The sequence below is a fragment of the Chrysemys picta genome, chromosome 14 (assembly GCF_011386835.1).
Source record: "Chrysemys picta bellii isolate R12L10 chromosome 14, ASM1138683v2, whole genome shotgun sequence".
Lineage (NCBI taxonomy): Eukaryota > Metazoa > Chordata > Testudines > Emydidae > Chrysemys > Chrysemys picta.
The window spans coordinates 1,674,965-1,693,068 of NC_088804.1; the positions used below are offsets into that span (position 1 = coordinate 1,674,965).

General features: G+C 45.8%; 1 protein-coding gene across 1 annotated transcript; it reads right to left on the reverse strand.

Annotated features, from left to right (window-relative positions):
* Positions 1–4,888: 4,888 nt before the first annotated feature.
* LOC101931753 (uncharacterized) lies at positions 4,889–17,779 on the reverse strand. Its single transcript, XM_065567471.1, has 6 exons — positions 17,580–17,779; positions 16,727–16,778; positions 15,199–15,386; positions 14,148–14,306; positions 12,901–13,011; positions 4,889–5,095 (listed from the first exon to the last, which is right to left on the reverse strand). Exons 1-6 carry the CDS (start codon positions 17,724–17,726, stop codon positions 4,982–4,984), a joined length of 771 nt encoding a protein of 256 aa, XP_065423543.1. The 5' UTR covers positions 17,727–17,779; the 3' UTR covers positions 4,889–4,981.
* Between the last annotated feature and the right edge of the window lie 325 nt (positions 17,780–18,104).

An 18,104-nucleotide genomic window follows, 5' to 3' on the forward strand; every position in this document is an offset into this window, starting at 1 on the left:
GTGACCCCAGTGCCAATGTGCCTCTTTTGGGGAACTTTAGCAGCTCCTTAATAATTATTCTAAGTTAAGGAATTCTGAGTTAAACTGGAGTTAAGGTTGGGAGTATGTATCATTAATTTAAGGGTCAAAAATATTGCAGGGGTGCTGAGGTTATCCAAAACCAAGCATTACAAACAAAGGAAACTGAGAGTTAAGGTGTTTCACAGAAGAAATCCACACATGGTAAAGGAAGAATTTGGTGCACAATTAAGGCACCAAACAACTTTAACTCTGCCCTGTCCTGACACCATACAATAATCATGTGATAATGATTAAGGCATTTTAGAAGATCAGATGAATTTTATTTTTAAAGACTCATTAGTGGGTTTTCATCCTTTTTCATCCCCTTGGTGCAAGGCAGGGCCAAGCTAGGGAGTGAAGCACAGGGGGAGACACCAATGCATAGCTGGAGGTGGGAAGTCAGAGAACCCTTGTAATCATGCAGGGCAGGAATATCAGCAAAGGTCTGGATGCTTGTGCCACCATCCAGATGGACAGAGCCACACATGGGCACATAGCTGAGTCAATTGCCATAACTGCCAACCCCAAAGGTTCACATATCATGATTCAGGTCCCCCAAAATCATGAGATTGGCTAGAAAATCATGGGATATTTTTAATACCATATTTGAGGCTTTGTTTATTTGTGTTTGGTTTCGGAGCCTTTAATGGTGATGTTTTCAAGTTTTTCTCTGCAACATGGAGGCTAGAAACTCTTTAAAAAGCAAGCTGAGATTCTCCCCTCATTACAGCATTTCAGGAGGTGTGGCTTTAAGAAAGAGACCAAATATTGGGAAATGTGCAATATAATTGCAAGAGTTGTCAGTACTGCACTTTCTCATCTCTAGAGATTCTATCACAGTCCTGGCCAGAGTACTGATTGGTGTCTTGGTGAAGGATCTTATTCCCATTGTAGGAGCGCAGCTACTGATCCTTCCCCTGCGCCGAGCAGTATTAATCCTAGCTGGCCTGCTATGCTCTTGCTGCACAGAGCCTGATCTGAGCTTAAGGTTCTGTTGCAATGTTATAGTTTGCTCTGAAATGGAGCCCTGGGTTTGGCAGCGCTTCCCCAATGGCTGTGAGCTGTCTGGTGTGCCTGGAGCTCTGTGCCCTGTGCTCACCTGTCCAAGGTGAAAGGCTGAGACTCCTCTCCCTCAGTTGTTTGTCTCTGTAATCCCTTGAAGTTTCCTTGCCAAAGGAAGCAGAGTTCCATGTGCTGAGTGAGACCTACACCCCCAGATGTGAGCCCGGCACTGCAGCTCTTCAGTTGCTGGGGGCGGTAGAGTCAGCCTCTTGGGCTCTCTAGGAATTAGGTTCATGTCAAGGCCAAGGAGTTGGTAGAGAGGAGCAGGCAGTGTGAAGGAACCCCCTGGAGTTCCCTGCACTCCATGATTGTTGGGGCTGGTTCAGGCACTCAGAATCTGCAGCCCTGCACTGCTCTGTGTGGGGTGGCAAGTGGGCCTGGTTAGGGGCCTTTCCCCCTGAGCTGAATGCTGTGCATGGGGCTGTCTCCTTTGGTACATGGTGCCTAGTGTCCCATCCCCCTGTCAAGAGCCATTGGTGACTTGAGGGGAGGGCTGTGCTGTATAATAGTCTCTGGGCACTCTGCTCTTTCTTCCCCAGCTTGGACTTCCTGCACACAGAATACCTGGATGAGCCTGTTGGAGCTTTAAGTGGCTGGAAGACCACATCAGCAACCGTATTTGCTTGGGAGCCACCCAGAGAAGAGTGGGAGAGCAGAGAGGACACATTGCTGTGCTAGTGTCAGGGTAAGTGTTTTTGGATGTGAGTTTGAGATGGCTGCCAGTTGTGTTGTCTCTGCTGCTGGTGAGTGTAGTAGGAAGAGAGCCTGAGTCATAAGCCCTTGTATTAGAGGCCTGGTGTGACATTGCACTCTATAATGTTTTATGGAAATATGCTTATGAGTGTGAATATGATGTAATTGGAATATGCTTTATACAAAAGGTCTCTTGTGAGGTATCATTACAAAGCTTATAATCTACTGAGTGTGGTCATCCTATTTGTATGAATGTATCATCCTTGTATCTGAAGCTAGAAATATGAAGTATGACTCTGAGGTCCTATTGTAATTATGCGAAGTGTGGCCATTAATGGTGGTTTAGAATCTTGATGGCTCCCATTGACTAGGACAAATGGTTGTAAATGGTTTATTTAGATGCAAGCCTTCCTTTATACATGTGTCAGCCCATGGGTAATGAAGAATGAAATCCTACCATGACATGTGACCATGTGACATGATACTGGAATCCATCTTAAACCTGTTGCTTTTCCATTTAGAAGGAGGGGTGGGGACCCAGAGAGACAAAGGATTTCCGCCTTGTGCCAAAGCTATAAAAGGGGGTGGAGCAGGACAAAGGGGGTCCCAGTCATGAGAAAGCCCCTGCTTTTCACTTAAGATGCATGCTGGAACTAACAAGGACTTTACCAGGGGAAAGGATTGGGCCCAGACTAGGAAGGAGTCTAGTCTGTGAAAGAAGCTTAATGGAACATCTCTGAGGGTGAGATTTACCTGTAATCAGTTTCTTAATGTATTAGGCTTAGAGTTGCGTGTTTTTTGTTTTATTTTGCTTGGTAACTTACTTTGTTCTGTCTGTTATTACTTGGAACCACTTAAATCCTACTTTTTATACTTCTGTTTATTATTAAACTCAGAGTAAGTGATTAATACCTGGGGGAGCAAACAGCTGTTCATATCTCTCTATCATTGTTATAGAGGCTGGACAATTTATGAGTTTACCCTGTATAAGCTCTAGGAGTTGGAGCATTATCAGCAATAGTTTTGAGCTATTATTCAAATCTCAGGCTCTAGGATAAAAGTGTTCCATGTAAGCTTTTGTAATCAAGATGCGAAAGAGCTAATCAAACCATGAGATTGGCTGCTCCCAGCCACCCAACGAGAATGCTGCTGCATTTTTTAAATGGGCAAAGGAACAAGAGGCAGGTGCAGGGTGGCAATCAAAAAATCCTGTTCCATTTAGTGTCCACCTGAGAATCAATCCAGGTCTACCCTGAGCCCAGTGCACACTGGGACAGGACTTTCAGGGCATTGTTAGTGCTGAGTAGGTTGGCCTGAGGATGTGGTCCGTATCTTGCTGCTGACTTTCAGTCTATTAGATCTGTTAAGTTTTGCTCAACAGGAGCACTTATCAATCTCCACCTGAACTCAGAGTGGAGTAGGGATCAGCAGGATCATAGAATATCAGGTTTGGAAGGGACCTCAGGAGGTATCTAGTCCAACCCCCTGCTCAAAGCAGGACCAATCCCCAACTAAATCATCCCAGCCAGGGCTTTGTCAAGCCTGACCTTAAAAACCTCTAAGGAAGGAGATTCCACCACCTCCCTAGGTAACCCATTCCAGTGCTTCACCACACTCCTAGTGAAAAAGTTTTCCCTCATATCCAACCTAAACCTCCCCCACTGCAACTTGAGACCATTACTCCTTGTTCTGTCATCTGCTACCACCGAGAACAGTCTAGATCCATCCTCTTTGGAACCCATTTTCCGGAATTTGAAAGCAGCTATCAAATCCCCCCTCATTTTTCTCTTCTGCAGACTAAACAATCCCAGTTCCCTCAGCATCTCTTCATAAGTCATGTGCTCCATACCCCTAATCATTTTTGTTGCATTCCACAGGACACTTTCCAATTTTTCCACATCCTTCTTGTAGTGTGGAGCCCAAAACTGGACACAGTACTCCAGATGAGGCCTCACCAATGTTGAATAGAGGGGAATGATCATGTCCCTCGATCTACTGGCAATGCCCCTACTTATACAGCCCCAAATGCCGTTATCCTTCTTGGCAACAAGGGCACACTGTCGACTCATATCCAGCTTCTCGTCCACTGTAACCCCTAGGTCCTTTTCTGCAGAACTGCTGCCTAGCCACTTGGTTCCTAGTCTGTAGCAGTGAATGGGATTCTTCCGTCCTAAGTGCATGACTCTGCACTTGTCCTTGTTGAACCTCATCAGATTTCTTTTGGCCCAATCCTCCAATTTATCTAGGTCCCTCTCTATCCTATTCCTACCTTCCAGGATATCTACCACTCCTCCCAGTTTAGTGTGAACTCCTCCCAGTTTAGGATGGCTGAAGTGGGAATCCACTCACCACATGCCCCAATGGCCATAGAAGAAACCCGACCATGAGCTTGCACATATTTCCTACTCAACTCAGCAAACAAATGTGATTGGCTAGAACTCCGAGATCCTTGCTAGAAGAGCAACCCATGCAGCTCTCCATGGTTTGCAGTGAGACATCCCAGCACTGATGCAGCGAGACTGGGATCTTTGGTTTCTCAAGAAAATACAGACTTGACAAACATTCTCTCTGTCTAATTGTTTGGGACATGTCTGCGGTTCATTGTGCAGCGTGGCGCCATCACACAGACACACTCATTTGGCATGGCACGCATGTGTCATCCACAATGACGGGCCTGCAATTCATGTTTTCTACCCTTGGGCCCCAGGTTAGGAGTGGCCCTAGCTGTTTTGCCAGCCAGGGCAGAAAATGTTTCCAATATTTTTGGCCCCACCTACTCCTGAGAAACCAAACATGCACATAAGCACACACACACACACACACACACACACACACACACACAAAGAGCCAGCCAGTTGGATGGGAGCCACAAAAAACAACTAAGCTGAGCTGCAGAGCAGTTTTGCGCCCCCTGGAAGTTACTGCCCTGCTTGCCCACCTCTAGAACCAGCTGTTCCCGCCTGAGGTACCTGAATGTTCAGCTCTCTAGATGGCTCAGTAACAGCATAGCAGGGTTAAATGGATCTCCCACCTGCATCAGAGACCAGCAGAGGAGAAAGGCTCAAGAAATGGGTTGTAATTCAGCTCAGGTTGTTTATTGGTGTGTCATGTACAGGTAACACTGCCGGCACCTCTATGATCTAATCACACCTGGCAAGCTCATCTCTCACCAGGGATAGATTTGTCCATCCCAGCCCACGAAGGAACCATTCTCCTTCTCAGAGAACATGGAAAGCATCTTCAGGATTGCTTGAGTGGTTTGCTCCACGGTCTGTGGGGCCTGTAGGGTTAAAGTGATGCTGTTAGGTAGGGCAAAACTGCATCTTTCAGGCCATTCTTACTGTGACATCCTGGCACCCCAATATTTACCACTGCCATGTAATTAGGATATGTTTTGTACTAAGTATGCCTTGTGAGGTATCATTCTAAAAGTCTTGATCTGCTAGATATTAATATCTCGTTGGAGCGTATGTGCTATCGTCGTATGTGAAGTTATGAAGTTTGGCTGTGTATGTGTTACTGAAACATGTTCTGAGGTTGAAAACCCCCACAAGCAGCCTTTCAGCTGCAATAGTAAAAAGGCCAAACAATGTTAATGGCTTACTGAGGAAATGCACACAAGCACCAGGATTACCCCAGGAACTGTGAACAATAGAAACCTGTCATAGATAGCACTACATAATGGGAACTGTTTGACCCAGGTCAGAGCTTTCCAGCAAGTGGGAAGATGATATAAAAGGGGAAAAGTGACATCATAATGGGACCTCACTCTCCTGACAACAACACCAGTCTTTGTCCCTCAGGTGTTTCCAGGTGTGAACAGGGAGGAAATGATGGTCTCAGGCCAGAGGGATTTCTAGCCTGTGTATGAAAACGTGGGAAACCCAAGCGGCAAAGCCAAGGCAGCTTGTGCTTTAGGAATCTGCCAGCCTGTTTATCACTCAGGGTGAGAATTTGCTAATTCATAGCCTACCTATCTAGTATGTTAAGATCAGTTTGCGATTTTGTTTATTTACTAGGTAATCTGTTTTGATCTGTTATCACTTATAATCTCTTAAAATCTATCCTTTTATAGTTAATAAACTTATTTTATATTTACTCCAAACCAGTGTGCATTTGACTAAGGTGTCTGGGGAAAATCACAGCTTGGTTTCCACAAGTGTGCATTGTCCTCCTCACATGGAGAGAGAGGTGGACCAGGTGTTAAACCCATATACTGGCCAGATTTGACCAGGGCAGGGTGGTGCTGCTCTGGGGCCTAGGCTGGGAGGCTGGTGGTTAGAGAGCCCTGCATATAACTGCCGCTGGGTGTGTCCCTACCTGTATGAATGCTGGTGAAAGTGCAGGCTGGAGGGCTTTGCAACTTGTCACAGCAGCACACTGTGAAAGGGAGCCCAGGCTGGTGGGTCAGAGGCTCAGTGGTATCCCAGTTCCAGGTGGCACCCCGGGGGGAACCCATTACAGTTACTATGTTCCTAGCAGTGGGTGTATTCAGGACCAAGTCTCCTCCCTCAACATCTCATCATATTAGCTTCAGTAGGGTCTTCAGGGTAAGTTGTCTTTGCAGATATTTGTACAATGGGGCTGTGGGTTCTGTGCTACAAAATACATGAATAAATAATAATGTACTAAAATGAGAGTTGATGTTCCTCACACTTGTGCATTTATAGTCTCATCAAAACCCCATAGCTGTCAATGGGAATCTTTCCATTGGCCTCAATGGGGTTTGGATCAGTCCCGTAGAATCATCCCAAAGCATTAAAGGCCTTTGCAGGAAAGCAGTATGAATAATTTTGTATACACTATTTATGGATCACTTCTGGCATGGAACATGGCAATGCTTAACTACGTACATTAAGAATACTCTGTCACACCTGGGCAAAGAGGGGGTACAATGTTAGCATTCTGATGTGGTAGTTATTAACGCCCACTTTACACTGGTGCAAGGTGCAGGGCATTGGCAAATCAGGCCCACTCTATCCAGATTAAACTGCAGGGGGAGTTTAGCTCAGCTGAATGTACTTCTCCCCACATTGGACTTTGGCCAGGACATTGCATTTATAGAAATCAGTGGGAGTTAGGTACCCAAATACCTCTGAGGATCTGGGCTGTCGTGGCCCACCCCTTGGCTCTTGCACGCTGTGCTGTGGGTTGTTTAGAGGAGAGAGGGGGTAACTGGGCTTTGCAGGGGAACGCAAGGGTCAGGAGCTGGGGGAAACAGGCCAGTATGCTTTGTCTGCTTTGTGCTGCTCCCAAGTGGGGTAAAGCAGGCAGAGTGTACTGGTGAATCTGGCCAACAGAGGTAAAATGACGAGAAGATTTCATGTGGATACATATCTTCAAATCATAGAAATCTCATCACAGGGTGACTTTCTCTGGGTTTATGTTTATATAGGAAAATTCTAGTAATTTAACAAACCAAACAAAATTCCCAAACAAAAGCCACATTAAACTGGAGATACTGTTATGATTATAAGTATCAGGGTGTGAAAGTTACTAGTGACCCCCCCTTAACAGAGCAGCCTTTATGTCAACCAGGGCCATTAGGGGGAAGCAGACACTTCAAGTACACAGTAGCCTGAACTTTTCAACTGTCTTCCCTTCAAGGCCTTACGGTAGTTGGAGTTGGTCCCAAGCCGGTTTTCACTGACCAGATAGCAAAAGCATGGGTCTGACAACCACCAATCAAGTGTTAACACTGCAAGGACCTTTGTCTGAATGTGTATAAAGGATCTGTAAAATGTGTGTAAGACAGAGTTTTTGTACTAAGGTGCAAAGCTCTCCTTTCTTCTGCAGAATAAAGCAACTCTTCCTTATCCCTGTCTGGCTGTTATTGGCTCTCAGCTAGGTGGACCCGATATTTCGGTAACAGTTTCTGGCGACTCCGCCGGGACTATCCTAGCTCGGACATTGGACTCCGGACGGCTGCGGCGAATTGGGAACGGCGCCAATGGGGTGTTTCGCCCCTTTTCTCTGCTTCACCGCAGCCCCTGGGGTTCGTGCTCCGATAAGGTGAGTCCTAATAGGATAAGGAGACACTATCTGGTTCTGGTCTGGTTAACCGGTTAATGCAATTTTCTTATACATTTAGGTGTTAGGTGTGTGGACGGAACTGAGCCTCTCATTTGTAATTCCTCAGAGTGGAAGCGATCACGTGCAATGAAGCTCTGAGGTTGAATTGGGATCCTTCTGTCCCGTCCCCTGTAGCGGTCAGTATTAGTAGAAATTCCTGTAATAGGATCCTATTAGGCCATAATTCCCTCTGTTCTCTGTGTAATTCTCTGTTAGAGTGTCAGCAGGCAGATGGGTGGGTCTCTGGTCTCTGGTAAAACCCTCTGAGGATAGCCCTTTAGATTATATGTTAAGTAAATGGTCTTTACCTGGTGTTTAAAAAGAAATAGTTACAACTTGTGTAGAAATTGATGTGGCTAGTGTTGTAGAAATTGAATTGTGGATAGGATGTGCATTTTCCCCAGAACATGTGCAGTGTATATTGTAGCAGAGGTAAAAGAAATGCAAACCTACCAATATAGGTTGTGTTGTCTTTTTCAGATCACTGGGTGTTTGAAAGCAGGAGTTAGAAGTAAAAGGCAATCAAAAGTCTGGGAAAGTTAATTGTGTCCTTTTTTTTTTTTTAAGTAAGAATCTTTAAGCTGTGGGTAGCTTTGGATCTGGAAGCAAGCCAGAAAGCATCTGTATTAATGCAATTTTCTAACTAATAAGGTAGAAGCCACTGAAACCTGGGCTGCCTATGAAACAAATAAAGGAAATATGGGGTAATTCCTCTGTTTTGCCTAAAATCAACAAGAGTACGTGTATATAAAAGAAATATTTTAAGCAATGACTGACTGCCCAGAAGGGGTGGACCTCTGTTCTTTTGTCTTTCAGATCATCAGAGAAAACGGATGCCAGCTGAATAGCATTCAACATACCATGCATTCACTGGCACAATAGGAATTATTTTTATGTTCTATGGCCAAAATTGTTGTTAAAATTTGCATACCAACAGTCTTTGGAAGCAAGGACATGGAAGGTTAACCCATTCCCCATATTGCCCATGGGATCCTTCTGGCTACTTCAGATTTCTAGCCAGAGGGCTGGGGAGGGAGGAAAGCTATTGGACACCAGAGGTTGTACCGAGTGGACTCCTCAAAGGTGGGTGTGCTTGTCCTGGTTTGTTGCTCCAAAGCTCTGTAATAAAGTTATTTTACTGGAAGGGTGTACATGGCATACATTGAGTAATAAGACTAATGTACTGTATAATGGCAATTGTGTATGTGTTCATTTTTGGGAGAAGGTGTATGAGTGAAGAGTGGAAGTTTCCTTTGTAGGTTAAAAGAAGCCAAGAAGGGAAGCAGGAAAAAGAACAGAATGAGTTAACTGGAAAAAAAAATAGCCAGCAAGCTCAGTCCAAAGATAAGATGCTGGCCCATCCAAGGACACTGCCCACAGCTAAGACTTGGCTGATAGCCAAGAAAAGGGGGGGCTGAATGTGCCCAAGCAACTATGAGATCTGCAAAACACTGCCAGGCATTAATGAAATGTGTTAGGTTTCTTTTCTCACAGATAAAAGAAGTGCTACCCAAAGACCCTAGCAGCCCTGCCATTGATTGAAACAAGGAGACTGAGTCTATGTAAAGTTCATCAACGAAAGACTGCTTTGGCTCCACACTGGAAAGGCCCTTTCCAAGTGCTGTTAACCACCAACACCACTGTGAAGTGCCAAGGACTGACTGCCTGGACCCAGGCTTCTCACTGTAAAAAGACCCCTCCACCTCGGGAGGACTCTCCGACTGATAAGCCTATTTCTCCTTCTAGCTCTGCTGTGCCTTCTGGACAGCAGGAAAAAGGAAAAAAGACAAGGTGAAGTGCTAGTAACCTCTCCCTTGTCCACTGACAGACCTACTGTACCTCTGGATTTTTCTAGAAGAAGCAAAACCATTACAGGGTGATGTGCTAGTAACCTCTCCCCTGTATGATGCTAAACCACACTGTTTCAGGAAAAGAGAAGAAGGAACACTTGCTTCACTGGAACCACCAAAGTCCAGGGATTCCTGACTACAAGAGACATTAAGAACTGACCCTGGTGAAGAAACAAAGAATTATACACTGGCAGGAAGAAACTTGTGGGACCCATGCTTGGGAATGTGGTATAGTACTACACCAAAAAGAAATGTATTAGGATATCAATGAACTGTGATTAACACTACACTAGGGACTGTTAAATTTTCATTACCCTTATTCAGTTTCCAGATCACCTCTACATACCCAAATTGCTCACAGGGGGCTGCCATTAGATTAGCACAACAGAGGGCTTGGGTTATTTCCTCTAGAAAGAAAAGTGACTTGACCGGATCCCTGTGGGATGGGGCCAATAGTGCAGCAGCAGTGTGGAATATTTTTAAGAACCAAGAACATGATGAGAAATTGGAGCAACTAGAGAAGGCCATTGGCCTTGTTTCTGGAGCACAGCTAACCCAGGTACAGGCTGGAATTGGTGAGTTACATGTTATCTCCGCCCTTAGTTCTATGACCCAGAAGTTGCTGACAGAGATGGTATTGAATATCACTGAGGCTGGGAAGGTATTGCAGTGGGATCTAGCATGTTCAGAAATTCAGGATTTCCTGAATGACCAGCTAATGGCCATTCGAAATGGTCTAGAGCATCAGGCTTGGCCCACTGCCCTTACAGACACATCAGGAGTACCATCTGATCTGTGGCATGAAGACATACTTGGAGACTTTCTGGGTGGAAGTGCGGACGTTCTCAATGCTCCTTCCAAGCATATGGACCGGTTGAGGGGGTGTGGGCTCCCACATACCGAATCCTGCCGGGTCCATGGGGAGGATGCATGTGGGATTGGGTAATTCACCGAGACATCTGGGAAATTAGACCTCCTGGTATGCCCAATCGATTTTTAGTCAGTGCTCCTGGGATTACATCTGACATTTGGATGGGGTTAGGGAGTCAATGGACATTTTGGTCATTAGAATCCCCACAGCTTCAGTGTATCCGTAAACTGAAGCCAGGAGAAGTTGTTACTCTTCATGACTACGTTTGCTGGGAGGGTAGGGGACAAAGAACTACCCTGACAGGACACTTACTCTTTTAAGCTAATGATAGCTGTGTGTATGTTAAAGCCTCCACATTGCAAGACATACATTTTAATCTCATTACCACTGCAGGCAACCATATCATTTACTGGCCTGCAGATAGAGTTTTTCAAGTAGCCCTTAAGTTCCAGATACCCTTTAATTGGACTAGTTTAGTATCTGATAGATTTCAGAATTTGTTTTCACTGTTACCAGAGATTCAGAAAATCTCTGAAGTACAAGGGCAAATTCACATGCTTCAAAATATATATCAAGTTGAAAAGTATGCCTTTCATACTGTTTATAGAGTATCTATTTTATGTACTAAGTATGATGTATTGTGCTTTATGATTAAGATTGTACAACAACCCCATTATAGTATTGCTATGGGAATGTTATTGCTTGTATTGTTATTAGTTAGCTTAGGATTATGTTATTGTTGTAAAAGACGTAATAATAGTAATACCTTTCATGTCCATGCTCATCATGCATTGTCATTACATCCAATCAAAACCCTTTAGGTTGAAGCATCTGAAGTAAAATCTGAATTCCAAGACTTAATGCAAATAGAGATTTGAAAATGTTTGTTGTACTAGTATACAAAAGGGGGGGTTGTGGAAGCAGAGAAAGAACTGACAGGAAGGGGATGCAATGCATGACAGTTCGTTAGTAAGAGTTAGGCTAACTGTAACCCTAATAATGCGAGATTTGTAGAAGCGAGGAATGTGTGAGGCGAGTGGGAAAGAACTGTGTGAGAAGTTGTTGCGACCTTGTGTAGATAATATGGAATGTAGACTAAGAGTCTACCTTAGTGAGCAAAACAAGATATCAGAATGACCTATGTATAAACAGAATGCTGCTGTTGTTTTCCATGCTGTATCTCTTGATCACACCTTTAGTTTTGAGGACCTCCTTCCAGACCTTGGGTCATGGTTTACGGGGCTCTTTCAAACAATTGTTAAATGGATTCTTTTCTTTCTATGTGTTATTTGGACAATGATACAATGTGCCAAATGCCTGTGTAATGCTATGATCAAAAGCTCTGCTGTCCATAAGAAAACCCAGTATCTGTCCCTCCAGTTTGATCGCAAATTGCGTAACGGGCCTGACAAATTTGGGGTTTGTCAGGCCCGAAGGGGGGACTGTGAAAGTTACTAGTGACCCCCCCTTAACAGAGCAGCCTTTATGTCAACCAGGGCCATTAGGGGGAAGCAGACACTTCAAGTACACAGTAGCCTGAACTTTTCAACTGTCTTCCCTTCAAGGCCTTACGGTAGTTGGAGCTGGTCCCAAGCCGGTTTTCACTGACCAGATAGCAAAAGCATGGGTCTGACAACCACCAATCAAGTGTTAACACTGCAAGGACCTTTGTCTGAATGTGTATAAAGGATCTGTAAAATGTGTGTAAGACAGAGTTTTTGTACTAAGGTGCAAAGCTCTCCTTTCTTCTGCAGAATAAAGCAACTCTTCCTTATCCCTGTCTGGCTGTTATTGGCTCTCAGCTAGGTGGACCCGATATTTCGGTAACAAGGGGGTAGCCGTGTTAGTCTGTATCTACAAAAACAACAAGGAGTCTGGTGGCACCTTAAAGACTAACAGATTTATTTGGGCATAAGCTTTCATGAGTAAAAACCTCAAGAAGTGAGGTTTTTACTCACAAAAGCTTATGCCCAAATAAATCTGTTAGTCTTTAAGGTGCCACCAGACTCCTTGTTGTTTTTGTTATGATTATAGTAACTTAAAGTTTAACCATAATTTTTATTTCCTGGGTTCGTAATGTTTGTTTTGGGGATAATTACAACATCCCTGGAATGGTTTACCCGTATAGTATTGATATGTATTCCAGTCTTCACTCTAGTTTAACGTAGTTGTGATCTGGGTGTACAGATGAGTCTGTGGCAGAACCAAGACTGTAAGGCCTCCCTGATGTGCTGTGGATGGAAGTGGCCAGTCACCCTAACCAAGAGATTGTAAATGTGTTATGACCTCTACCTTTTCTGTTCCAATTCTGGTTTTCACCCAGCCAGGGTGGATAGAAGTGCACAGAATCCCATAGTCTTTGTACTCCAAGGACTGGCACCTGGTGATCATGTTCAGAGCAGCCTGTGGGTGGGACACACGGTGAGCAGAGATAAGAGCACAGGACAGAGGGCCGTCTTCCCTACAGGACATGACCCCCGATCCCACAGTACTGATATGCAAGGGTGGAGGGGGAGTCATCTGGGCTGACAGGGGAGGAGATAAATAGCACTGGGCAGTATATGAGGAGCTTCATACATAAGCAGTACTGCTGAACTAGAGGGCAGCTCCCACTTCACTCAGTGGACAAACCCAGCTCAGCAGCTTGGGGCGACAGATAAGGTTGCCAACTCTCACTGAAGCTATTCTGGGAGATTTCCCCTTCCCCCCCACATAACATGATGTCATTTTCTTAAAATATCCCATTAAAATCTCCTGGATTGCTTTCAATAGTCACTGGAAGATCGATGCTGATTCTGGGAGACTCCCAGGCCCATTCTGGAGGGTTGGCAACTCCAGCAACAGATCAAAAGAAAACTGCCCACCTCACAATAAATCTTCAATCTTTGCTGCCCCTGCGTAAAGGGTACAAGGCTGTGAGATACCAAATCCCAGAAATCTCTGGTTTTATCCTTTTATAGGCTGGAATGCTGAGCCAAGCAGAAACCAGGAGACCCAATCCTGATAAAACGAAAGGAGGAAAATCCTTGGCCAAGCCCAGCTGTTGGCATTGGCTGTAGCTGCACCTTGAGATTCTACACAGCTGAGACTCATCCAGGGTTCAGTACACAAGGAACAGATGGCACCAGCAGCTGGTTCCAAACCCAGCTGAATTCCTGTGACCCTTGTAGCAATAACATTCCTGGCAGTCTCAGAGTGGGGAGAGGATCCCACTGAACACAACCCTCCTCACTGCCCAATGGCGACCAAAGCTGGATGAGCTTGGAAGCTGGTAATACGTCCGGATCTCTGATTTGTTGTTAAACAGTAATTCTGGCTAAAGGTTGACTATGAAGGGGGAGATGCAGGGACACATGCACTGTTTCCTTAAATCTGTAGCAAGAAGCCGGGTAGAAGGGGGCTAATGGGGCAGGAGCTCTGCAGGGAAGCTGGCGGGGGAGACCGAGGTGTTTAGAAGGAACAGCAGAGGAGGCACGTGTGTTGATACAAGGTAGGGGCTAGTTATGCTGGAAGGGAGTGAGAGGGGTCCCATATGGTACCTTGCTGCAGCGGTAGCTGGGTATTTGCTCGAATTCCCACACTGGAACTACTTCTATGGAACCAGCGATGCTGGACATGTTGACAATGGCGGCCTTGCTGCAGCTCAGCCCTGTCTGGGTACTCTGCTGGGCAGCTTTCTTCAGCAACAGCAGGAACTCCTGAGGGAGATACCGATGACTGTGTTATAACAGGGGTGACACCGCTGTTCCAGGGAAGGACCCTATCAGTGATGTTAAGGTCAGGGAGAGGGAGGCTCTGAAGATGGAGTTTGTGATTCAGGCAGCTTGGTGCATCCCATAGTTCTTGGGCATACGATGACTGGGAAACCCTTCTATGGGTCAGAGTGTGCTCTCCCTGAAGGGAGCCTGCTCTGCTCCTTCCGAGAGGTGAGTCCTGCTGCAGGCATTAACCCTGCACAATCCTTGTACTCCTAGAACACATGGTCTGGGCCTGTGCACAGCCTCCGGGTAGGAGCATTTTTTAATATGGAGATATACCTATCTCATAGAACTGGAAGGGACCTTGAAAGGTCATCGAGTTCAGTTCCCTGCCTTCACAGCAGGACCAAGTACCATCCCTGACAGATTTTTGCCCCAGATCCCTAAATGGCCCCCTCAAGGATTGAACTCACAAGCCTGGGTTTAGCAGGCCAATGCTCAAACCACATGGGGAAGGAGCTCCTTGGCAGGGCACAATCTGGCCCTCACCCTTATGGCTGCATGGCCCTCTGGTACAGCCTTTGAACCAGAAGAGAACATGTGATTATACTGACTGAAGCACCAGAGGATAACAACCTACTACTGCGACCAGCTAGTGGAGTTATTTCATTAGCCAAGTGGTAGAAGACTGTGCTTTGGTGCTCAAGGTTCAAATCCTGCTGGAGGCCAGTGTTAGGTGACGTTAGAGAGTCTCTCTTGAGTTTGAAAATGCAGGTCACCTTGTTTTTGAAAAATGAGTCAAAAATTTGCCCGAGCCAAGAGTCTCAGCTCGTTCCAGGGCAGTCTTTGCTCAGTGTCACAGGAGTTTCTTGGCTGTCAGGTGTGTTCTTACCTGGCTCACCAGCAGGGGCCCAACTGTGTTAGTTAGATATATAGTTTCCATGGTCTCAACGTTCTCATTCTCCATGGTGGTCACCCGTAGTATGCCAGCGTTGTTTATCAGGAGATTCAGTCCATGTCCTTGCACATGCTCCTCCACTCTCTGCACAGCTGCCTTTATGCTGTTTGGATCTGTGACATCTACAGACAGCACAGGGGATTCAGAAAAATCCTTCCTATAGCAGCTCTGCCCTATCAGCTCTACCAGCCCATTTAGCTGTTGACCCTGTCTTCGGTTGGCGAATGAAAGCAGCCTCGCTAACTCGCTTGCATCTCCCTCAAGCCCATCTGGGAACTCTCCTACGCTGCCTCTGATTCCAGGGGCAGGAGGAAATCCCTTGAAATTTGTAAAAAAAAAAAAATGCTTAATCTCTTTGAACTGAATCCAGGAGAGCACCTTCCCTCTTATCCCGTGGAAGCTTACTTTATGTAAGAACCTTTGGTGAGGGACCTTGTCAAAGGCTTTCTGAAAATCTAAGTACACTATATCCACTGGATCCCCTTGGTCCACATGCTTGTTGACCCCCTCAAAGTATTCTAGTAGATTGGTGAGGCATGATTTCCCTTTACTAAAACCATGTTGATTCTTCCTCAACAAATTATGTTCATCTATATGTCTGACAATATTGTTCTTTATTATAGTTTCAACCAGTTTGCCTGGTCATCGCAAACCCAGCTCTCTATGTTTCTAATGATCAAATCACCCATTACTAATACCTGTCTCTTTCTAATACCTGGAGTTCCCTCCCTCGGAGAGGTATCCTCAGTGTGAGAGGATACCACAACATCATCTGGAAGGAGGATCCCAACTATGGGATTGTTTCCCTCTGCTCCAGTTGGATGTTCTCCTTCCCTGGGACTTTCATCCTCCTCCATAGCACAGAGGCTGCCAGACCAGCATCATCATCATGTTTTTTCTGGATCCAAATAGAAACCCACAGCTTTCAAGCTAATGTGGCATTTATTTTAGATCCTGGAAACCCATAAGAAAGAATCAAAGTTCCCATGAGAGAGCACAAGCTGCTGAACCTCTGAGAACAAAACAGCTGCTGGCTCTGCATGCAGGGAGAGATTATTGGAATTTGCGGGCTAGGAAACTGCAAACAATGTGCAGCAGTTGCACAGGGACACATGCCACAGGTGCCATGGGGGCATTGCAAGATTTGGTAGGAGATGAAATATCAGTCCCTTGGGCACTCTTAATGGAGACTTAGTGGATAAGGCATAGAACCCGCACTGGGTTTGTACCTTCAGCACTAAAATCATGGGTCTCTTCCACTTGAGTTAAGAGTGACTCTATTAGCGGTCAGCCATTACAGCGGGGCAGAGTGGGTGTGACATGCTCCACTCTGAACTGTTAGTGCTTCACAACCACGCACAAGTGTGGCACCACATTGTGCCATCCATGGAGAATTGGGCCCCTCATCTTCCTCCCAAGCCCACCCCTGTCTGAATGAATAGATGCAGTGATGGCTACATACCCAGCTGCAGCACTACCAGGTTTGGATGCTTCAATGCCAGCTCCATTACCTCCTGGAAAGAGAAACATTTTCACTTGGTTAGAAAAATCCTGGAAGACGATCAGTGTGTAGGCTGGCTCTGACCTCAGCTGTGCAGTACCTGGGATTGGGTGAAACCTTCAAGGAAGGTGCTGGTGACTGAGCAGGGAGCAGCCAACTCCCGGAACTCCCCTGTCCCACAACAAGTGGCATGTGGGTGAGTGAACCAGATACCTCAGAGAGGCTCCTCTGCAGCCTTGTGCAGTGGGGATGGGGTGTCACAAGAGACCCGGTTACAAAATTTCACCACATAAGAACATAAGAATGGCCACATCTAGCCAAAGGTCCATCTAGCCCAGTGTCCTGTCTTCCGACAGTGGCAAATGCCAGGTGCTCCAGAGGGAATGAACAGAACAGGTAATCATCAAGTGATCCATCCCCTGTCTCCCATTCTCAGCCTCTGGCAAACAAATGTAGAAATGTAGGGGGCCTGGGTGATTTTTCTGTCCTGTCTCTGACTGAGTCATCCCTCTCTAGATACCTTTAGGGTATGGGGTTTATCACAGGCCACAGTGGAACATTTTATAACAAGCCCCTTGTTAAAATATTGGTAGCATCTTGCCTCTCTATTCCTGAGCTGAGACTCAAACTAGTGTTAGAGTTTTACAGTGAGCTCTGGGTTTCTCATTTGAGCCTCTCAAATGCTTTTAAAGGGAACCCGCTCCTTATCTTATCCCATCGTTGCAGCCTGTACTGCAGGGAAACCCAATTCTCAGGCTGTTTCTGGGCCATCAGTTGCCCAAACCTTCCTGTAAAGACCAGATTTCATCCTCACCTTGCTTTGGGATCCATCCGGCTCCCTGGTGGTGGCAAAGATCCATTCTGGTGGATTTGGTAGCTCTAGAAATTGCTTCACGAGTCCCAGGCCGATTCCTCGATTGGATCCAGTCACCAGAACGCTTCCGACATTGAACTCTGCCATCGTCACTGAGCTGCAGCTTCCAGCCACCTGCTCTCCCTCTGCAGCTCAGCCTAAATAATGATGCTTGGGCTCCTCCTAACACCAGTGTTGGATCTAGAGTCAAGCCTCTTGATTAAAAGTTATGTAGTGTTGGCAGTTCAGGGATTTGAATAACTCCACCCTTACTCAGACACCTTGATTACAAAAGCAAAACCAATTAAACAATACTAGGTATGATTGGTTCGGTCACAGAGATCCCTTTGAGACTGACACCTGATGTGCTGAAATGACCTCTGAGCCCATTTCCCCTGCCAGCTTGGGACTCCAGAACCCTGCCTTGTTGTGCTGCAGCACAGGCCCAGGGTCTGGGCCATGCCCCCAAAGCTGCAGACTTTAACT

Coding starts and splice junctions, on each gene's coding strand:
- LOC101931753 (XM_065567471.1), bottom strand. CDS start 17,726: ATGGCAGAGTTCAATGTCGGAAGCGTTCTGGTGACTGGATCCAATCGA. Junction 16,779..17,579: donor CGGATGGATCCCAAAGCAAG/GTGAGGATGAAA, acceptor TTCTCTTTCCAG/GAGGTAATGGAGCTGGCATT. Junction 5,096..12,900: donor CCAGAATTGGAACAGAAAAG/GTAGAGGTCATA, acceptor TTAACCCTACAG/GCCCCACAGACCGTGGAGCA.